At 45.9% G+C, this 22,021-nt stretch overlaps 3 protein-coding genes across 3 annotated transcripts; 1 reads left to right on the forward strand and 2 right to left on the reverse strand.

The window, feature by feature from the left end:
* The first annotated feature begins 248 nt into the window (after nucleotides 1–248).
* On the forward strand, nucleotides 249–16,037 carry LOC128709666 (kinesin-like protein KIF3A). Its single transcript, XM_053804672.1, has 5 exons — nucleotides 249–254; nucleotides 359–574; nucleotides 14,055–15,214; nucleotides 15,287–15,704; nucleotides 15,780–16,037. The coding sequence occupies exons 1-5, from the start codon at nucleotides 249–251 to the stop codon at nucleotides 16,035–16,037; spliced, it is 2,058 nt and encodes a 685-aa protein (XP_053660647.1).
* LOC128719304 (uncharacterized) lies at nucleotides 2,598–5,183 on the reverse strand. Its single transcript, XM_053812929.1, has 5 exons — nucleotides 5,084–5,183; nucleotides 4,046–4,176; nucleotides 2,973–3,133; nucleotides 2,769–2,897; nucleotides 2,598–2,706 (listed from the first exon to the last, which is right to left on the reverse strand). The coding sequence occupies exons 1-5, from the start codon at nucleotides 5,181–5,183 to the stop codon at nucleotides 2,598–2,600; spliced, it is 630 nt and encodes a 209-aa protein (XP_053668904.1).
* Nucleotides 16,038–18,200: 2,163 nt separating the features above from the next.
* Nucleotides 18,201–21,821, reverse strand: LOC128719724 (ecdysone 20-monooxygenase). Its single transcript, XM_053813354.1, has 8 exons — nucleotides 21,788–21,821; nucleotides 19,738–20,275; nucleotides 19,487–19,677; nucleotides 19,212–19,410; nucleotides 18,978–19,140; nucleotides 18,666–18,902; nucleotides 18,373–18,600; nucleotides 18,201–18,308 (listed from the first exon to the last, which is right to left on the reverse strand). Exons 1-8 carry the CDS (start codon nucleotides 21,819–21,821, stop codon nucleotides 18,201–18,203), a joined length of 1,698 nt encoding a protein of 565 aa, XP_053669329.1.
* Nucleotides 21,822–22,021: the final 200 nt, after the last annotated feature.

A 22,021-nucleotide genomic window follows, 5' to 3' on the forward strand; every position in this document is an offset into this window, starting at 1 on the left:
GAACGCGTTTGTTGTGACAGCACCAGCGTCCTCTGCATCTCAATGTGCGAACTATCAGTTGTCAAGGGGAAACTGTCAACAACAATCGCTGCAAATGTTTTGTTGTCAAAATAGAAAAATCGAATTTTCAAGACCGCTGCCGAAAGAGGGTTACCAATGAGTAATTTGTTCAGTTTCCTAGTGTGAAAACGGTGCACAGTGCTTGTTAGTATAAGATCTTCACGACGGGGACGCAAGACATTACCAAAATGCCGGTTTGTAGTTAATTTGGTGCCATGACATCATCACTCTGTTTCCGAACCGTCTGGTGGTTCCGATATGCTCTCACTGCTTCCCTTTCCCTGTCTATCTACCGTAGGAGGAAGCGATCAAAAATGAAGGTGAAATTGAAAACGTTCGAGTCGTCGTACGGGTCCGGCCAATGGACAAAAATGAGCTCGATTCTAACTGCCAGAACGTGATCAAGGTGGACAAATCGAATCGAAGCATCACGGTCGTAAAGCCAACTGCAAACTCCAGCGAACCACCCAAGGTGTACTACTTTGATAACGTTTTCGGCGAAGATTCGACACAGGTGCGTTATTCAACTGGTTTCAATGTTTCACCCCACCACACCGGGCTAGCACAGCGGCAGTGTATCGTAAGATGCGGCTGCAATTATGATGGGTTGAGTGGCTCCGAACTGGTCCACCTGCGTTGCTTCTTCGTGGCTTACGTTTCCTTTCTCTTTCGTGTGTTATGCCCATTTCGGACTGCAGGTTCCATTTGCCAATATGCTTTGGGTATTGTTAATTGCTTTCACTACGTTTTACTATGGCTAAGATGGCTACATGACGATTTTTGCCTTGTTTATTGACCAGATGGCATCTTAGAATGCAAGGAGAGCAAAAGTTTGTTCCAAGGTCGAAAGCAAATCGAGACTGTGCCACCTGTCTCTATTTGTACAGATATTTGGAATTATTGGGCTGTAAATGACCTTTGCAATAGGTCAAAAGACATGCACTGCTGGTAAAATATTCAACAACCGAGTGTTTGTCGAAATATGTTTATTTTACCGGATGTAGTGACGCTGAAAGTACATGAAATGATTCTTACACAACAGACAAAAAAGAGTTAACCTTTTTTTGCGAAATTACATTTATCAGTCCTTTACATGGCTCGGCACAAAGAAGGTCAGTGGAAAATGCCTGGGTTTTAATCAAACACAGTTCGAAACGTTAGACTGACTGTTCGAGAGTGGTAAATAGGCACTACAACCTCTTCGCGGTCAGGGTCTGCAGCAGAAGTCTGCTAAATAAACCAAGTGCCTTACGCTGCAAATGCCATATCCAGGTGTTTCTGGCGAACGCAGCAATGCGATCAGGCGATGCGAATTTCGGCTTACCGAATCTCCTCTGTCCATGTGGACGATCTAGACGATTTATAGGTTTGACCGTTCGGTGATATTCAAATTGCATGAGAAACCATCTGGATCCTGGCAGGTCTATAGTACAATTGTTAAGTATCACTAACAACACGCCGGTGTGAATTAAAACCTACCTGGTTTGAGTGGACCTTATTTTCGGATAAATCTTTATTGATTATGGCTGCTGAGCCACACTTGTTTTGGTTTCGGATGGTATCAATACACCGCTCATTAACAATTGGGACACAAATATGTATTTATTAGAAATTTCAATGTTGATTCGAGCAAGAAAAATGTTTCATACGCACAATACAGTGGGTATTATTTTAATCAAATTATGTTGAAAACTTAATTTGTACAAGAGGACACTCACTTCCATCTTATTGTATTATTTAAAGTAATTAAAGTATGGCTTTTGAAGAGAAAAACACTCGCTGTCGTCCATGCTGCTCACCGTTCTTCTGTTCTATCAGATAAAGTTACTGATTGAGAAGGAAAAGCTTGCAGTATTTTGATGCTTATGGGTTACGAATAAAAACGAAACTTAGAATTCTATGGTGGTGGAAGTTAAACATAAATAAAGATTCTCGAAAACGTAAACAGTATTTACGGGTCTCGATAAACCCATTACGATTTCTTACGCTCTAATATTTGGTAGATTAGTTCTTCACACATCTCAAATGCCATTTGATGATTGTAATACGGATGGTGAGAGAGTCAGAAAAGATTCGCACGAGATTAGGATTTGCTTGTTGAAATTGATTCGTGATTTCTCTTAGTAACTGCAGAGAAATGTTTGGATAGTAAGCTCCAAAAAATGTTCGATTGATCTGAGAATCGATAATGAATTTTATAGCACGCTCTCGCAGGTGATGAAGCTAACGGAGGTTAAACTTTGTTGAGTGACAATTTCCGTGGACGGAAACGGGTTTCGATTGGACGGTCTCGTCACTGGGTCGAGCTAATGGTGATTGTGTTCGATTTTCCAGCACTAATCACAACCGGAAAATGTGGCTAAACGGTAGTTTGGCTTGCATAGCTCGTTTCTCGATATATACAGGTAGTTTCGAACAAAGAAAATAACATGTAACGTTATAAGCTTAATATCTAAGGGATGGAAGAATTTTACGACAAAATGTGTAGCCTAAGATATGATATTATGTTTTAAAAAAAGCTGTTGCATGAGTGTTGTTTACTCAATTTCACCCTTCATGCCTAGACGCACGGTGACAATCAGATCGATCAAGTAGAACAGCGCACCAACCACTGCAACCGAACCAGCACCGCATAGGAAATCCATTCTAGCGCAAAATGGAAGTTGGAAACATTAGTGTGCATCATGCGAGAACGCAACATGACATACCTTTGCGTGTTCGGGGGCCAATAGTTGCGGTTTTTCGTCTCGGACCAATCGCTCAGAATGCAGGCCGCTGTCGCCAGGTATAAGATGAAACCGGTCAAGTTCAGAAGTGAGCTCAGTTTCCACGGGAAGCTGCAAGATGAGATGGTTGGATGATCAATATTTGGTGTACCTCACTCGCTGGTACCACACGGGCGCCACACATACTTGTCTCGTATAACCTTTCCGAACAGATAGATCACGGAGAACACCAAAAACATGGCGAAGGTGGCGTAAGCCAGCGCCACCGTGCGCGATGAGATGAACACACGAAGCCGTGAATTGTGGGCTGGATCATCGATCAGTCCGATGCAAACGATTGCGACAGCCTGCAATTACAGAGAAGCAAATGACGCTGTAACAAAAGCTGCTGAGACGATCGGGCAATTTGCGAACAATTTTTATGGCACATGTGAGCTACATGGTGGGTCAAGAGACTGGTTGGGAACATCGGGTAGAACGAGTTAAAAACAAAGCTGTAGGGAAGAATATCGTCACTAGAACGACACTAATTATCGTCGTACAATCTCGCATCTGGCCCGCTAAGGTGACGGAATGCGGGACAGCGGATGTGGGCTGTTGTGGGTGCTTTCTGCTAGCCCAGCGCCGCGTATGCGAAACTATTTGTCGTCGTTGACTCATGCCAGCGGCATGAGTGATGGCAATCACCAGCAGCGTGCAGCCGTTGCAGCAAAGGGCCCCGTGAGAAAAAAAGCAGTTGGAAGCTAGCAGTGGTGGAGTCTTTTTTTTGCCATCTCGGTCGCGTCATTGCGTCGATTGTGTTTCACTCTTTCAAGACAATCGATATCTTTCATCTGCACCTTGTGGCTGGGTGGAACCGGCGGTGAGGCTGGCAGGCTTGCGGAGAGCGAAGAGTTAGTGTGATTTAATTGCGATGTGGTGCTGTTGCTGCCGTTGTTACGATGTACTGCTTCGGCGATGATGATTGTTGCCTGGTGGCGTTGCATAACGTGCGAAGGCGCTCGGAAGGTTCTCGCTTCCGCTAAAACACATCAGTGCGTTTTTTGCATCTCCAACCACGGCGCACACACAGACCTGTTCTGGGTCCTACGTCGCACTTGCCACCGATGTGAATATGCGTCGTTTCAATTGAAGCTGTCTCATGATTTTTAGTGTCACATTATAACACAACCTGACCTTATTGACCAAACTTATTGAGGCTTCTGTTTTAATCGTTTCAATTTGAGGAGATGACCAAGACCGTTGTTCTTGGTGCTTACCAGCTCGAGCAGCTTCAAAACCGGAGGCAAAAACTTGCCCGCTCCGCTGCTGTTGAAGTACTCCTTGCGCATGCCACGATCGGCTTGATCCGCTCCATGTTCTGCGCTCGCCATCGTAAGACGTGAGATTTCTGTGATAAAGAGCAAGATAGAAACGAATTAGCTTAACGTTACTGAAAATGTTGATTGATTTGCAACAAAACAACAACAAAAAAACACATGTTTATAGTGTTGAACTCGTGAATCAATCGTTAATCACTTTTCAGATAAGTCGTGCGATCGTGCCCTTACAGTTACAGGATGCACTTTCCGAAGCATAATTTTACGAGTAGAGTTGTTAACATTGTTGTTGTGAACATCTTTATTGTTTTGTTCGTGTTTCGCCTTTGTTCAATTTGGTTCCTATTTCTTTTGGGGGTGGTGTTCAATCGCCAACGTAGCGTGACTGTGTTAAGACATTGTTGAGAAGCAACGCTGCAGCGAAGTTTGTTGCGTAGGAGATTAATGGTAATTGAATAATTGGTGGTCTTAAGCAGGAAAAGGGTTTCAGCCTGGCTTGGCCTCTTAGGAATGCTGTGTTTAAACGGCTGCTCGAAAGGGTGACACTAACGCATAGAGGTGGAATACGCCGAGCCAAAGACAATATAACAGTAGTACAATGTGGAGACATCTTTGCAATTGTTAGAGTGTTAAATTGGATTAATTATGTTTACATTTGCCTTCAAACAAATTATCATGAAGTGGATAAGTAAAAAACAAAATCTAGGAAACAAGTGTGTTGGTGGGTGATTACATTTCCGGTGTACTCTACGGTCTGTTCTGGTGGTATACCCTACCTATATTCATGGTAGCCAATAAATCTTCACACTGTCCCTTTAATCAGCGCTATATCACTGCAAGTATCAGCAAATGTTAGATTCAATGTAGAAACACACACACACGTAGATGACTCATGTTAGAACTGAAGTTTAATTAACGTAATGAATTTTAACTTCCTCAGGCACGATGCGTGATTCAATTCAGACGGTTGCAGCCTACCGTTTTTTGAAGATTTCGTCGGTGGAGCTTCCGTTGCACCCTCTTCCACCTTTGGACTTTCGTCTTTCTGTTGATTGCGTGAAAGTTTCGAATTGCCCATGGTAATTCTCGTTTGCCCTTGTACTTTGTTTGGGGTGTGGTTGTCAACTTCGCAACGTTTGTGCAGTACGACACGACTCTAGACAACTTAATTTAGAGGACACTAGCACGAGTACTCCCTTTGGAATATGATTAATGCCCGCTGCGTCTACGACCACTTGCGAGTGACTGACTGACTTCCGATGGGTTCGATCACTGGGCGTAGTTTGAACGGCGAATAGCAATCGATTGACGATACATACTCAGCCGAAGGTGACGATCGTGTTATACAACGCCACGCGACTACCGCCGACAGATGGCTGTAGTGGTGTACGTCGCATCCATTGAAAGCTGCGCTATTCTTGAGTTTCCAATGCTTCAGCATATCGATAATTGTGATGAGAAACTTGTGAATAGATGAATACACAAAAATGATGTGTTATTTTCTTTTCAAATCTGCTTGTATTATTCGTTTGTTCGGCTGGTAAATTGCACCCAAACCTCGCGGTCTATATCTGTATTTATGGTTGTTCACGCCGGTCGACGTTGGCGCGAAGGTCTATAATTTAAATGTTTCACAAGTCTAGTCCACCCTTTGGAATCGTGAACTTTCTCTTCGACATCGGCGATCGGAGCAGAGCATTGGTTAATTTGTATGCCGCATGTTTCCGCCACCGCAGAGATGTAATTTCTACATCTTATGACACCAGGCAAACATTATGCTCCGCTTGCCGGTTGGGAGAAAAGGGCTTGACGAACGGCGGTTGTAGGGGTTGTTTTCTTTTTCTATATTTCGATCGCTGTTGGTTCCGTGTCCGATCTATCGTTGGAAGTCAAAACTGCGCACTCGTTCCCCGTACCCTGGTTAATGGGCCGCATTGAATGTTTTGATTTCCGGATAATGATCGATTGTGGAGCATGGAGACGCGTGACCAAAAGCAAAAACAGAGCACTCATTCTGCTCTCCACAGTGTGCGGTCCATTTTCTGCGCGGTGTAACGCAGCTCGCAAAGCAACGATCGTTGAAACTGGTTTTGTTGGCCTCACTTTTTTTAGCGTTGCATCGCGATGTTGCGATGCATCGCCGCTTTATTACAAGCGAACGTGTGACGCCGTGCCAACACTCGCAAGTGCTAGCAGTGCTCGAACCTCTTGTTGTTATTGTCACACCCGCAGAGGAAGTAAACGGGAGATATGCGAACATGCTCCCATCATCGGCATTAGCGTCTGCAGCGAAAGCAACAAGCGTTCCTGCTTTGTCATGCGGAATTCCACCAGTTATAGCCTCATAAGATGATGGTGTGTCGTTTGTTTTTTTTTCTTATTGATCGATCCCTTGATGTAATGTTGGGTTCGAAACATCAGGAAACTGGTGAGAGAAAGTTGAACGGCGAGCAAAAGACGTAAGCAATAAAAATAACCACATTGCGCATTACGGTAGTAATGATCGACCTAATGATCAACCTCTAACGATCGTCACCGGTTTGGAACTTTCGTCGTTGGAGTTGAGATGTAAATGTTTTTTTTTTTCTACCCATTTTCCTGTGAAGGGAGTGATTTAAGAAAAATATTTACACCAAACACATTCCATTTCGCTGATGCGCACACGCAATCAGTTCACCAGATCATCGTCTTATGCAACTGCCGACACGCAAGTTGTGGAATTTTTTTTCTCGCTGTGATCAAACATATACCCCGATTTATATTGATGTTTACACCCTGCATATGTTTACGCATATTTCCGCTGTACAGAAAGGGTCTACTAAAACGGGATGGTGATCTATGCGCGTATGCGTCCCTTCCTTGCGGGAAGTGAAAGCTCGTGGTGCACAGACTCGATGTTTGGAAGTTGATGGATACGGCAACACATTGGATCCTCCCAATGCTGATGCTGGCATACGGTGGCGATGCTAGCCTCCATGACAGCACAATCGAATGGATGTAATAGTTATGGGAACTCTCGTCCATTGGAATAAGGCAAGGAACAATGTGGCACAATCTTGGGGTGCGATTGTTTATTTGTACGGATTTGATGGAAGCGCAACAGCAAGATGACTTCATGTGAGAATGAATAAATAATAGCAATGCTCCCTTTTCACGCAAGGGAAAACAGCTCTGGATGGTGGAGCATACACTATAGATGATTAAATAATTCATCTCATCCAACTGACCCGGTGTTATGCATTAAATTTTCGTTTATTTTTTCTATAAAGAACAGACTCTCCCAGTGTTACGTGCAATCACTCCTGTCCGGAACGGTGTACTGAGTCATATTCTACCGACATGTGGCGTTGCGTGTCAACACGCTAGCAAACCGCGCCATTGCTTCGGACGCGAAACGGCGAACCAAAACAAAATACGTATCAAAATAAATACTGCTTTTCTGGTTTACCAAACCGCGTGATGGACATCAAATACAAACACTACCGCAGCCAACATTCAGACAGACGAATGTACTACAACTACAACGGCGCCGTGTCGTGGGGTTGACTACCACCGCTGACCATCAGCGGACGCACAACAAAACCAACGCACGCGAGGTTCCGATGGTGGAGGGAAAAATAAAAGCTATCCCCGGAACATGGAGCATAATGAAATGAAAGTCACACCATGCAGCATAATTTTGCGCCACCAGCAAAAAGAAAAAAACCCGCCAAACCAGCTTGGGTCCAGCGACCATGCTAAGAAACAACTGAAGAGCAAAGCATAAAAAACCGAGCGCTCGTTTGTCTGTATTTGTGTGAGTAAGAGAGTGAAAGAGCTGGAGGTTTGGAATTGCTACCCCAAACCACCCCTAATCGGGGGGTTCCCGTAAAAGGGTCATGGATTTAAAGAGCCACGTTTTGGGTTTTAAATCGTGCCACAACCGTTTCCCTCGGGCGGGAGATTGGTTGTTCTTTCATGCGTTTTTACCTGGCAGTCGACCACTTGCGGAAACTCCGTGCAGTAATTTCGGTGTTGCTTGAACCTGATTGAGCAGATAAGGAAGTGGAATATTTCGTCTGTGATTCGTCCAGCGTATCGTGAGCCATGAGCACATGAGCATTTGGGTGGGAAAACTTTCCCGCGCATTTACAATCTTTGCTACAGATGTATCGGGTGGACAACCGGGAAGCCGCAGATGGTGATTTATGACCATAGCTAGTAAATGCTCATGTCCGAAAGAATTCGGACGAATAAGACTAAAGAATTTGTTGCGTGTGGATGAAGAAATGCAAAGGAACTGGCGTCCTGTATGGATTTGATAATTGATCCCCGTCCTACTGAATTTAGAAGTCTCTTCTCTTTAGCACAACGAAATCTAACCGGTTTTGGACGTCCGAGAGTGTTTGCGCCGTTTGGTTGCTGACTTTGGTGAGCGTTATCGTTCTCTTCTTTATGTCTCACATTTGTATCGCTGATCATATTTGGCTCGATCGTGATACCACTAGATTGAAGCGGTTTGTCTGGCTGGCTGTCCGCTTCTGAGTCACATTTTTGCCCAAAAACAGTCGCCAACAGTTATGAAAGGAGACATATTCTGGGATATGGCACAGTACGTGTCAGGTTCGACAGATTGATCTTCGCTGAGAGGCACTCGTTCCTATCCAATCGTTATATAAATATTTTGCACTGAATATAGCAAATAATAAGTTTCCATAAGTGTAGAAACCTCGTTGAATGATCAGTGACTGCAAATTGGTAGTATGCCACCTATGTCCAAGACGGCTCCATGTATCCCGCTTCCAAGATTGTAGCCACTAAAACACTTTCACTCACAGGAAGGTTCCACGCTTCAATAGGAAGAGAGAGCCTACATACTACTGTCACTTTTTCCTGTCTTTCCATATCTGATGATTGATACCGATTCGCACGTTGGTGATGTGGTGATGTTTGCATGATCACACGTTGCTACCGTGCGGAAAACAGGAACAATTATTTAAGACGATTTCTAACGTCTTTTCCTTTGCGTAAAGGCTTAACAGGCACTCTTTTGATGTCTGCTTAACCTATCCGCTCACGGGGTGAACCTGACCCAAGTGTAAAATTAATCATTGATTGCATTGATTCCGTGCGACAGTCAACCATTTGTCGCCAAGAAACCGGTTCTGTACCTGTTGCTTTCAAACACTCACCGCTAGAAGTGGTGGCTGGCATTAGATTCCACGCGACTCTTCGCGGACAATCATGTAATCGACGGTCGGAAAGGACTGCAACCTGGCCAGTTGCACCATCGTACGTTCACCTGCGACTTCCGACGTGCCTTCGGTCTGCACAGGTGTTTTCTTAACGAACACCCTTAGAACGTACGCTCGAGGGGGTCGTAATAAGACGATATCTAGAATGGGTCCCTCACTTGCGTGTCACTGAAGCGGCAACACAATTGGGTCACGGTGCGCCCGAGGAACCAACGAAGTGGTACTGTCCCGTGTTTGGAATTGTTTCGAGCAAGCAAAGGTAATCGTCGCTATGTTTGTTCGTGGAACAAGTGCGATAGAAATTTCCTCTCTGCGGAACGCCTTTTGAAACGTTTCATAGTGACGTGCAGGAAACGGAAAATTGCCTCAGTAGAAGGGGAAAGGGTAGGGCACAACTCCCTTTCTGCTAGGGTAGGACAAAGGCAAATCGGGTACGGCAGAATTGGTTGTTTTCTCGATATAACCAGAGTTCAAAGTTTACTCTCTAACTCTCCAAAGCAACGATTTAAAATAATTTTGTACATAAGTTATAGATTACTCTCCGTATCTTCTTATATGCCTGTCACCTAGTGCCTCGCTCCAAAGGAAGGTGCGGTTGTTAACAATGAGCCTCCGCAGATGGTAAACAAATATGTGCACACCATTAGAGTGTGTAAGTAATTCCACCCAAAAGACCTCCAGTAAACAAAACAAAGCAGTTAACAGCAAACTGCTAAGGCACCAGCACCAGCCAACACTGTTCCAGGCTTCTTTTTGTACCATTGATTGTAAACAACACCAAATGTTCGAAAATGGAAGGGACAACATAAGAGTTCGTTGACAGACGGACACGTTGTGTTCCAGACAAGCAGTGTCTTCAACGGAACATAAAACTTGTCCTAGAACTCAAGAATATTACTTTGGTGCTGGTGATGATTTTGCCTTATGCAACTGTGTTCATCAACATGCATCAACTCCCAAGAAGTTAGAACATTCAGTAAAAAATCGGAAAGAGGAGAATTTTTATTCTTCCGCGCTCGTCAATTGTGGACACTTGCAATTTGTACAACTTGAAATTGCTGCCCGCTTGATGGCATGTTTGCTCTATCCCGCTTTTCCCCGTTCCGGCTGTTGGATATTGATTTTTTTCCGTGATTTAGTGCGGTGCAATGTGGCCTAGGTTTGTGGGATTTTGCTGGAAGCTTAGTGGTTTGTTAGAATGTCTACGATCACGTGGAGAGTTTGCTTTTAGTGCCTTTGAGGGTCTGAAATAGCAGCTGGTTGTGAATTATCTCATTGTAGGTGTACTTTCACTTTTAACATCTACTTGAAGGAAATCTCGACCTAGGGGCGGAATAAGGCCCCTTGGAGGTCCTAATACGAATGATACTGGAGGCAACCCATCACTAGTGTTTTTTTTTAAACGACTGGACTGGTTGTCTTGCAATGACTTCAAAACTGCCTGCTGTATCAACGGCCACATTCTTCAGATAACCTTGGTGCCCTTGAAGCTCGGGACCGCATAGTCGGCTCTTTGGTAGATCCGCCTCTGGTTGCACCCCTAACCGTTAATTTCGTTCTGTTCTCGAATAAGATAAGGTTGTTTTTTTTTCTTAAAACTGCGTCTTATACCCTCTCAGGAAGAATGTTTTCCAGCCTGTTAATTGTGGTCTAATTTTGAATATTCAGTCATTAATTTCGTGATTTCGCAACATATTCTGAGGAATGGATATTGCTTTTCACTTGCGTTATAAGAAGCTTCCCATTATGAATACCCATGTAGCATAAAGATCGCGACGATGGTCACAAAATTGGCAAAACCGGTTGAAGGAACGCCTGTTGGATACCGGTTCGAGTTCGCTTTGGACATGTCCGAAGTAAGTTTGGACTATTTATATTTCCCAGACAACATTCGGTTCTTCATTTTTTTCCTTTCGAGTCTTCCTTGTGCACAGGCAAGAAGGCAATATGTTTCATCACACCAATCTACTGATAGTTTTTTTAGAGGTTCAAGAGATCTTTCGAAAGAAAACAAAACTGGAATCCCAACATTCCAACACCAATCGAATCTGTTTGCCGCGATCTAGCCCGCGATCACCAACATAATTATTCCACGATGTGTCAAACCCACCGAACTGGGTCCGAGCGTCAAAGACACACCCGTAAGTAGTGTGACATGTAGAAATTAATATTCGAATAACGTTATCATCTCCGAAGCAAGTCGCAAAACTCGTAGCATAGAACAAAACCCGTAACGCATGGCAACGGTGTTGACACGAACCGCATGTTTCTAGGCGTTATCGAACACACCCAGTTCTTCCGCCAAAACGGCAAAGGCAAATGTTTTGTTTCCAGTGCTTCTTGGGTTGTTTTTTTCGTCATCACAAACCAACAAACATTGCTTTATTTCTCTTTTCGTTGTGATTTGTCGTGAAGGTTCTCCATTTGCTTTCCGTATCACGTCAATGCAATACGCACGTACGCTCTCACGCACGCTATTTTGCGGTCGACATGAAATGCCAGGTTGAACATTTTTTTTTGTAGACACTACTGCCAGAGACAAAGTCCGCCAGTGCCGAAGCTTCGATCAACCAGTTCGATCCGGTACGGAGATGGGAATTTTTATACCGTTAATGTCCGATTCGGAAGAATGTCTCCAGTACCACCAAATCATTCACACTTGCTACAGGGTGATCCACTCTAGGATAGTTCTGCACTATAGCTATTGTTGGCCCGTTACCCTCACCCAGTGGCAGCGCGAGAAATTATGTTTCGGTGGCATGTCAGTTGAAGGGCCGCGCCCAATTCAATTTGTAGCACACCGAAGAACGGCACACACGTCTAACGCACGATGCAACGCGACGATGAAGCTATTATTTTAGGCCAATGGTTGTAGTGGTTGGAACGGCAGCGAAGGCTAAGCAAAGACTATCGGACAGATCTCATTCACCGAGGACGGTTGGAATTTTAAACGAAATGTTGCATTAGGAGGCCTCTAACCTGTTTAGTTTTTTCACCAAATTCACGATCAAATTCGACTGAGATGGATCGGAGCACCAGAGCCCCTCTGTCACGTTTCTGTAAATCTGGTTCGTCAAACACGTGGACGCGTTACAGTTGCGTTACTGGTTAGTAACGATATCAGTAATGACGAATTCAAATATTACTACACCGCACCAAATAACAGTTGCGTCGAGAAGAAGGCACTGCGGCAACGAACAGCAAGAACCTGCACAACGTCCGGTTTGGGGGAAAGCGCGCTCAAAACTAAAATCCTCACCAACAAGCACGAGCGGGTCCGAAACGGCATCTTCCAGGCCCGCTTTATGCTTGATGTTTTGGTGTGCGTGTGTGTTTGTGCTTTAGCATTGAACGCACACGTTAAGTTCGGTCCCACCGCACAGCACAGCTTATGCTGGGCGAATGCTTGCTGCATGCGAACATTGGAAGTGTGCGTACGTGTGTTGGTGGTTGTATAGGTAACATGAAGTATTTCAACGTGAGCGCCGCACTTTTACGCCTACTTGTCGGTGTGTTTAAACCGTGCTTGAGTTTGTTCGAAAGCTTCGCAGTGAACACGCGGGTGGTAACCCTTCATGGGCAGATGGGCTATTTTTCTATCGACAAATTGTTTAAACAAAATTGTAAATTTATTTCAAAATTATAGTTTTGTCTTTTTCATGTTGGTATTTAACTAACTACTTGCTTGTTTACTTTTGAAGCTATACGAGATATTACAGTGCTCCAGCTATGGGAAAAAAGGGTTAATTATGTAGATGAGTCTCGCAGACACTTGTCGATCTTCGATCTATTGTCTTTGTGTTAGCAGCGGCTGTGTGCCGTCAGCCTATTTGTGCTAATTTGAATGTTGATGGCATTCAACAGACGTCGCCGACGGAAGGGATGTAACAAAAGGGTCATTACGGTGGGTCGAATCCGCTGTGCACAGAAAATGACATTCCAATAGCACCATTACCACTATGACGAGATACTTCTTGGTGCTGCAATCTATTGTAATTTGTCTGCCCAGACACATTGCGATCATACCGTAAATCTGGTAGGAATAGAACATTGTTCGGGAAAAAGGTAATTTAAAATATTCTAATCACTGTCCATGGAAGTGATCGATATCTGTCAGGCTGGCCCAACACTAGTGACACACTAACATACTGCTTTCGATACGCTCTATTACTCCATATGGTGTGGGTCATCGTCATCGATCACCGTGTCGTCTGCGCCTAGGGCTAGATTGTCATTCTGTGCGGAAGAACATGCCCGTTAACCTACAATTCATCGCGTACAACCGCAAACGACGAGCTCAGTCGAAAACTGTTTACCCAATGCTGCCACGCGGCGTAAGGAGTGGGATGCGATAATTGATTTAATTAGCGCACTTCATTGAAAAGAATCAGTAATGCTCCGTGGGTATGTTTTAAGGTCGGGATCGGAACGTTTGCGTTGGCCGGTACGATCACCGCGGGCCCCGTTTAAACAATGGCGTACGTTTTGGAAGAAAATTAATTGATTTAATTTGTAGCATGCGCCTTATGAGCTCGTCCGAACTGTACCCAAATCGAGAGAGTTGCAAAGAGATGTGTGAGGAAATTGTGTCCGCTCGTAACGAACATGTGTTACGAAATGTGTGCCAGTGTTCCTTCTGTGTCCTACAGAGCGTTGAGCTGCTTTGAAAGTTGTGAAAGAACTAAACTAACCCATGCATCATCTTGTATTTTTAGATCGATCTCTACGTTGACACCGCCCGTCCGATCGTGGATAAGGTGCTGGAAGGATACAATGGCACCATATTGGCGTACGGACAGACCGGTACCGGCAAAACGTACACGATGTCGGGCAATGCCGAATCCCCCCAAACGAAAGGCATCATCCCGAACACGTTCGCGCACATCTTCGGACATATTGCGCGCGGCAAGGAGAACCAAAAGTTTCTCGTGCGCGTCAGCTACATGGAGATCTACAATGAGGAGGTGCGCGATCTGCTCGGGAAGGAACTGAACAAGAGCCTGGAGGTGAAGGAGCGTGCCGATATCGGTGTGTTTGTGAAGGATCTAAGCGGGTACGTCGTGCACAATGCGGACGATCTGGACAACATCATGAAGCTGGGCAACAAGAACCGTGTCGTCGGGGCGACGAAGATGAACTCGGAATCATCACGCTCGCACGCAATCTTCTCGATAACGATCGAATCGAGCGAGACGGATGAAGCCGGCCGACAGTATGTGCGCATGGGCAAGTTGCAGTTGGTCGATCTGGCCGGTTCGGAACGGCAGAGTAAGACTCAGTCGTCGGGTTTGCGGCTGAAGGAGGCGACCAAGATCAATCTCTCGCTGTCCGTGCTGGGAAACGTGATTAGTGCGCTTGTTGATGGTAAAAGCACTCATATTCCGTACCGTAACTCGAAGCTGACGCGACTGCTGCAGGATTCGCTCGGTGGCAACAGCAAGACGGTAATGTGCGCCAGCATAAGCCCGGCCGATTCGAACTATGTTGAGACAATCTCGACGCTGCGGTACGCATGCCGAGCGAAGAGCATCCAGAACCTGGCCCACATTAACGAGGAACCGAAGGATGCCCTGCTGCGCCACTTCCAGGAGGAAATCGAGGAACTGAAGCGTCAGCTAGAGGAAGGCATCTTTCAACAGGGAATTGAAAGTGGCGAGGAGGAGGAGGAAGATGATGGTGAAGGTGAGGAAGAGAATGAAGAGGACGCTGTAGAGGAAGAGTGCGATCCGGACGAAGATCGCGAGCGGGAACGTTTGGAGCGCAAGGAAAAGCGTCGCAAGGAGAAGGCGCGCGAGCGTAAGGAAAAGAGTGACGCCGAGAAGGAGCTGCTGGAGAAGAAAGCAATGGAGAATCAGCAGGAACTGAAGAAAGCAAAGTAAGTTAATGGTAATTTTGATGTGGGTGAAGAGAAGATAAGTGTTATTTACTTTTTTTTTGTTATTTGCAGATCGGAGCAAGATCAACTGCGAGCGAAACTCTCATCTCTGGAGAACAAAATTCTCGTTGGTGGCGAAAACCTGCTAGAAAAAGCGAAGGAGCAGGAGTTTTTGTTGGAAAATTCGATCACCGAACTCGAACAGCGCACCAAAACGGAGCGCGAATTGAAGGAAAACTTGCAGAAAATCGAGGCCGAACGCATCGACATTGAGGAACGGTACAGCTCACTGCAGGAAGAATGTGTGGGCAAAACCAAGAAATTGCAGCGCGTTATGTCCATGCTGATGAGCATTAAATCGGAGCTGGCCGATCAGCAGCAGGAACAGCAGCGGGAAAAGGAAGGCATTTACGAGAACATTCGTAGTTTATCGCGCGAACTGGCGCTTTGCGAGTTGGTAATTAACTCGTACATTCCAAAAGAGTATCAGGTCTGTAAAACCATATCTGTAAGTCATGCTAAATGCCACGGTAACTAATGAGATTCTATTCTGACTTTACTACAGAACATGATCGAGAAATTCACCCACTGGAATGAGGATATTGGCGAGTGGCAGCTAAAGTGTGTTGCGTACACTGGCAATAACATGCGCAAAAACATCCCGGAACCAAAGGTCAATACCAAAGAGACGGATCTGGTAGATCTGTCGCACGTGTATCTTAGCTACAATACGGATTCGGTGGCTGAACCAATACGCGCAAAAACGGCAAGACCACGCACATCCGGCATTGCCCGACCGACGACGGCCAGAAAGTACTATTAGGAAGACCGGTCACACATGCAGGACATGTAGCAAGAATTTGGCAGCAATGGAAATGAGGCTTTTAGTCGTGATACTCTCAACCGTGTCGTTTCAAAAGAGTATCACACAGTAAAATAGATACGACGATTACCAATTTAACAGCCGGCAAGTCATCACATGAAGGAACACAACAGATTTCATTAAATCGACCGTTGCTGGTGTTGTCGCGTAAAAAGATTACATCCGTTGCAGATATATCAAAGCTTGCACTAAACGCACAACAGCACAACCACTCGCTTTACACGTGCAATACGATACTAGTCGCTTGATGGTCGAACAATTGACAGTTGTCAGTTGGTTGTTATTTTAAAATCAAAAGTAAACTTATAATGGTGCCCACCTAACTAAACACAGGATAGAGCTCAACGATCAATGTGCATCAACGTGCAGAGTTATAATTTTCTCTATAAGAAGGTATTTTTGTTGACAAATGTATTATTGTTTTTTAGCATACCGGTGTGAACCATTCTACGTGGGTGAGTTTTGTTGTAGAAATATGAAGGATTTATTTAGTTTAGACAATGCTGTACGCATTCATACGCATAATCTTTTCGCCATTAGAACATGATTTCACATCAGCGCTACCGTATAGGAATGTTAAATAGGACAAAGGAATGGCTCGCAACTTTTCAACTGTTAATTCTGACGTATGTATGAGTACGTTGTAATAATTTATCTAATTCCAGTTTGATCTTGCAGTGAGCATACATTGCTTGCGTGACAAGCAACCAATGACTTGAACGACAGGTGAAGCAATGCTAGAAAACAAAAGCGTAGAAAGATTTTGCTGTGGTTGTGACAATATTCCAGTAATGTTTAGACAAAAAACAAACAGGATTTATTTATGTGTACATATGTTTTTCTAACTTCGGTTTAGGTATTAGTAGTGTGCGCACTTTGATTGCAGTCATCTTCAGCACGCAGATGTTACAAAATCATATTTCGTTTCAAATATTACTTACTTTATTGAGTGCTTACGATTCCTGATAGGTTTGGTTTCAACGGGCAGTACGTAGTTAAAAGGTAGTCGAATAATACCATCCCCAGTCCAACCGTAGTACGAGTGAAATTTGAAGAATGAAATGTATGTTCTAGACTAGTCAATTGCTACATTTGCGGCAAATCACACACGGCACTCATAATCGTAAACGATGATTTTCATATCCGCTTAAGGACGCTTTGTCTACTACACACGACTTGGTGCCAGTGCTAATTGAGTAGTGCTACCGAGGGTAATGAGCATATTTCGAGCTCTATCAGACTAAACGAAATACTCAATATACACACAACCACACACACGATTGCATATTTGTAATGGAATTTATTGAAATACACCAGAAAACGATAGACTTCAAGCTATATATGTTCGTTGTGATCTTTCCTGAACATAGTATTCAACATCACATAGGTTTGTTTGGTTGTTATACACCATCTGCTAGTTTACTTATCTACTTATCACCGTTACTTGTTTCGTCATCAAATCCATCGATTCAGTCGCGCTTAGACAGTGTGCAGTAAGGTATCAGTTTATATATTGTTTAAATAACTGGTAAATTTGTACATCCGGAGCTGTATATACGTAATAAATAATGCATCTTCGGTCGCGAAAAAAAGAGCGATCCGCACTGTACCTATTCTACTGTCGGTACACTAACGAACTACGGTAAAGCGAGCTCCTGTTCGCCAGGCAAACAGGAGCGCTTTACTATGCAAATAATGGAGCTTCTGTGTTGCTCCTGCTAAGCGATGAACGATATAGTATATAGCTACAGTCTCTATAGTTAGTCTTTCACAGTGTGTGTTCAGATATGCTGTTCACCTGTTGCTACCACTCTCTATTCTAGGAAACGGAATTCATATGATATCAGTTCTATTGAAGGTAGTTCATATCGCACTGCGATCTAATCAATATGATTCTAATCGAACGTATGACGAACCCTCCTACAGGGCCCTTCCCGAGGTTTCCTTCTATCAAGGCAATGCGCCTAGACGCTCACCCTCTGCGTATAGTACCGAACTTGTGTACGAGGTAGTAGCGAATGTATTATGTGTGTTCCGGTTGCGGTGCTTGTGAAGTTTCGTTGCTGGGCTGCACGTACACTTCCGCAAAACGCTGTCGGACGTTTACGTTCGATCCCGGAACCTAATCTCTATCGGTGTGCGTGGTGCCAACAGGAACTGGAACTGTGTATCGAGGGGACTGCGATAATCGATCTCGAAGTTTTGGAATATCTAAAAGAAATATGCGCAAAGCCGCTGGATTATGCATTGCTTCGGGTGAGGCGTTTAGGTTTACCTTTGCCACCAGCAGGGTCAGCTCGATGTCGATCACCTTCTGCCCGGGACACATACGGCGACCGATGCCAAAGGGCAGGACAATCGATGCACCCGGTTCCTGCCGCTTGTACACGACGTTGTGGTTTTCATCCCGCTGCTCGAGCCAACGGTCCGGCAGGAAGCGATCTGCATGATGGAAGTTGTCCTCACTTTGACAGGCAACACGCGTATGGCACAGCACGAGCGTCTTTAAGGTAGGACATTTGATTACGTTAATGCATTGAAATCAACCCGGTCAATACTCATGCTTACTCCCGCCTGCAGATGATAGCCGGACAGCTGGAAGTCTTCCTCGAGAATTCGCGCCAAGCAGGGCGTTGTTGGCGACAGGCGGTACGACTCCTGGATACATGCCTTGGTGAAGCGAGCGTTCACAAGATCATCGTTGGTGATGTGCTGCACACAGTGGCTAAACTCTTGCGCAATCTCACGCTGATGCTGGAGCGACTGGCTGAGATTGTGCAGCAAAAAGGAGAGTGTGTTGGAAAGCTGCATGAGAGCAAAGAACAGTTTGAGTCTCTGCTGGGAAGCTCTTCTTCACCGAAAACATCCCGCAATACACACCGTTTCTATGGCACTGGTAATGAGGTCGATGATGCCGGATATCTTCTCCTTCGTATCCAGTCCTTCCGTCTGGAGAATGCTGATGAAGATGTGCTTCACGTCGTTGTCGGGACAGTTGAGCTGTTCTTCCTCGAGCGCCTCGTACACAATCTCTGCGATGGTACTGAAAAGCATTTGGTGAGTATTCGATTAGAGTTCATCCGCATTAGCCGCGAGAGTCTTCTCCAAACTTACTCGTAGATGATTTCTTCACAGCGGACAAAGTTACGGTAGAGTCGCGTCGGGACGTACTTCCACAGCTTAAACCCGTAGTAGCTCTCGCCGATGTAAACGAACGACTCCTTGACGGCTTCGGCAAGTCGCATAAATTTTTCGTTCTGTCTATTTGTCGTCAAGTAGCCCATTCGCCGTCCCAACACCAGGCAGCAGATAACTGCAATGAGTTGCAAGGAAAACAGAACGTTAGCGTTGAGTGACAGACGACACCCAAACACACACACTCAACTTACTCTCCAGCCCAACGGAGTTGGCTATGTCCTGGAAGTTCCGGATCGTTCCGTCCTCTGCCCGCTGATGGCGCACCAACTCCACAAAGTCATCACATATCTCATTGACGGATGGTATGAAGGATTGCAGGATGCGTCGGGAGGTAATTCCCGTGGTCAGCTTCAAGCGCAGTTCGTGCCACTTTTCACCCTGCCTGCAAGACCAAGCGTTAGCGGGGGCTTCAAACAAACACAGCGAGGACAAACATTCTTACGCATTAATCAGATTGGTCACCCCGAACCGGTCCGGTCGGCTGCTGCGATACACCTCGATAATTTCCGTCGGCGGCCGGAAGGGATAGCGGCTCGGGTACTTCAGCACCTTCTCCATGTCGGCACGATCGAACAGATTCACGATCGGGACCGTGTCAACGTCGAGCATGATTGGACCGTAGCGCCGATGCATCTCCACGAACGTTTCGTGCACCTTGGCGTACCGTTGCCGACCGAGAAAGTATCGCCATTTGGTACCGATCAAGGGCAAACGCCTCGGTCCCGGTATGTCCCAGATCGATTTCACCTTCGGCAGACACTCGTCCGAGCCGGGCGGGCCGGCGCAAGCCGACGTCGGCGTGGGCAGACCGCCGCCCTCATCGCCGTTGTGCTGGTGGAGCAGATGCAGCAGGAAGCTGCGGATCGATTCGATGATTTTCTTCGGCTTCGGGTTGTAGGACAGAAACATAAACAGCGTGACGAACGTGTAGAACAGCACTATCGTGACCGACATGGTGCGATCGTACGTGCTGGAGATGTCTGCGAAAAGGAAAAGGAGAACGAACGAATGATGAAAACTCGACCGTGGTGGGTGTTCTGAGTGACGTAACAATATGCCCCGCCGTTCGGGTGACCATGTGATGGCATGTGAATAAGCTTCAAGGTCAAGGTCAGTTGCGAACGGGAGAACGGAATGATATCATTCGTAAGATGTGCCACGTAAAGTAATTGTCGAAACCGGAACTAACTAGCACAGAACCCCCCAGTGAGCACCAGATAATCCAAATTGTTGACAAACAGTTTTAAATGACGCCGTACCAAATAATCTCAACCCAATCAGGCGATACAGTCGTCAGATAAGCGTCGATGTGCGCATATACGGGGCGGAGGTCTGAAAGCTTTAAAACATTATTGTACTTTCCATTTGCTCACAATCGGCAAGTCACGGAATGTTCGTCATAAAACTCCAAACCGGGCAATTCAAATCCCACAGCAACGGAGACAATAACCCAGCCAATATTGGGGCAGATCGATGCGATAACACTATCAGCGTATGCACATGCCGTCCTTTGCACGTCCTTCATTGCGATTCGTTATCGTGTAGTGTTTTCGTTTTGGGCAGGCTACACGGCAGATAATTCGCACACATTTCGCTTCAAGCGTCCAATTTTCACCTGCCATACCGCTTATCGCGTGATAAGAGTTGCAAGTCTTTTTGTCGCAACCTTGGCAGCGCTTCGGAATGATTTCGTGTGCCTTAAGCCCGGTGGGGAAGGGTTGAGACATTGCGTTCAGCGCGGATAATCCATCCATCCGCACCATCATCAGGTGAGCGCGTTCTCGCCTTGCTTTCCCGGCCATTATCTCACACCTCTTTCACTTTCAATAGCAACGCGGTGATGAACAACCAGCCGAGATCCAAGTTGCCCGGCGTTACGAAAAGCGTTCGCGTGCTTTGTGATCTCACTCTCTCTCTCTCTCTCTCTCGCTCCAACTCACTCCCTCACACCGACTAATTGTCAATCAATGCGCTTAATAAAGCGACAAAACGGTCGAACCGGCCGGTCCCGGGGCGCAACAAACGAGCGCGCGAACAACCGAGCTGCTGATACCGGGCGAGCGCCCGATGGTTTGATGGGGACGCAGGAAAGAAAGGAAGTACCGATCCGACAACAACAAACCACCGCCCCTGCGCCAGCGTTCAATATCACGATCACGGTCACGGCCACGGCCACAAAACGGAGCTGGATGGTTTGCGATCTCGCTCACACGCCGCACGCCGCACGCCGCGGGTCGCGCTGGATGCGTGAAGCTGGGGGATCGCGGCCGGTTGTGTGTGCCGCAGTGAGTTATGAAACGAGATTGGGCGAGTGTTTGTGCGTGTGCGGGGCTGGTTTTTTTTCATTTGTTTGTTTTGTTTGCCGCCGCCAGCGATCTGGTGGGTGCAGGCTACCGAATAAACCGGGTCGGCCCACAAGAAGCTCGATCGAGCGTGACGTAAATTGGGGAACAATCTCAGCGGACACACGCTCGCACGGTTTCCTGCCTTACCCATCATCTCGGTATCGGATCCGATGCAATCCATTTGTGCACTACATCTGGCGTGTACTGTGCCGCCGCAACTCCTGTCCAGTCGTGTATGTTGGCTACACTAGCACGTCACAAAATCAAACAAATCACCTTGCTCGATTCACCTACTAAGCCGGGGGTGCTTATCGGTTGACCACTACGAACTGTCCGGGATCTCGAGCGAGATCGCACTTACGCGCCGCTTATCAGCGCGAT

The sequence above is a fragment of the Anopheles marshallii genome, chromosome 2 (genome assembly GCF_943734725.1).
Source record: "Anopheles marshallii chromosome 2, idAnoMarsDA_429_01, whole genome shotgun sequence".
In the NCBI taxonomy this organism is placed as follows: Eukaryota; Metazoa; Arthropoda; class Insecta; order Diptera; family Culicidae; genus Anopheles; species Anopheles marshallii.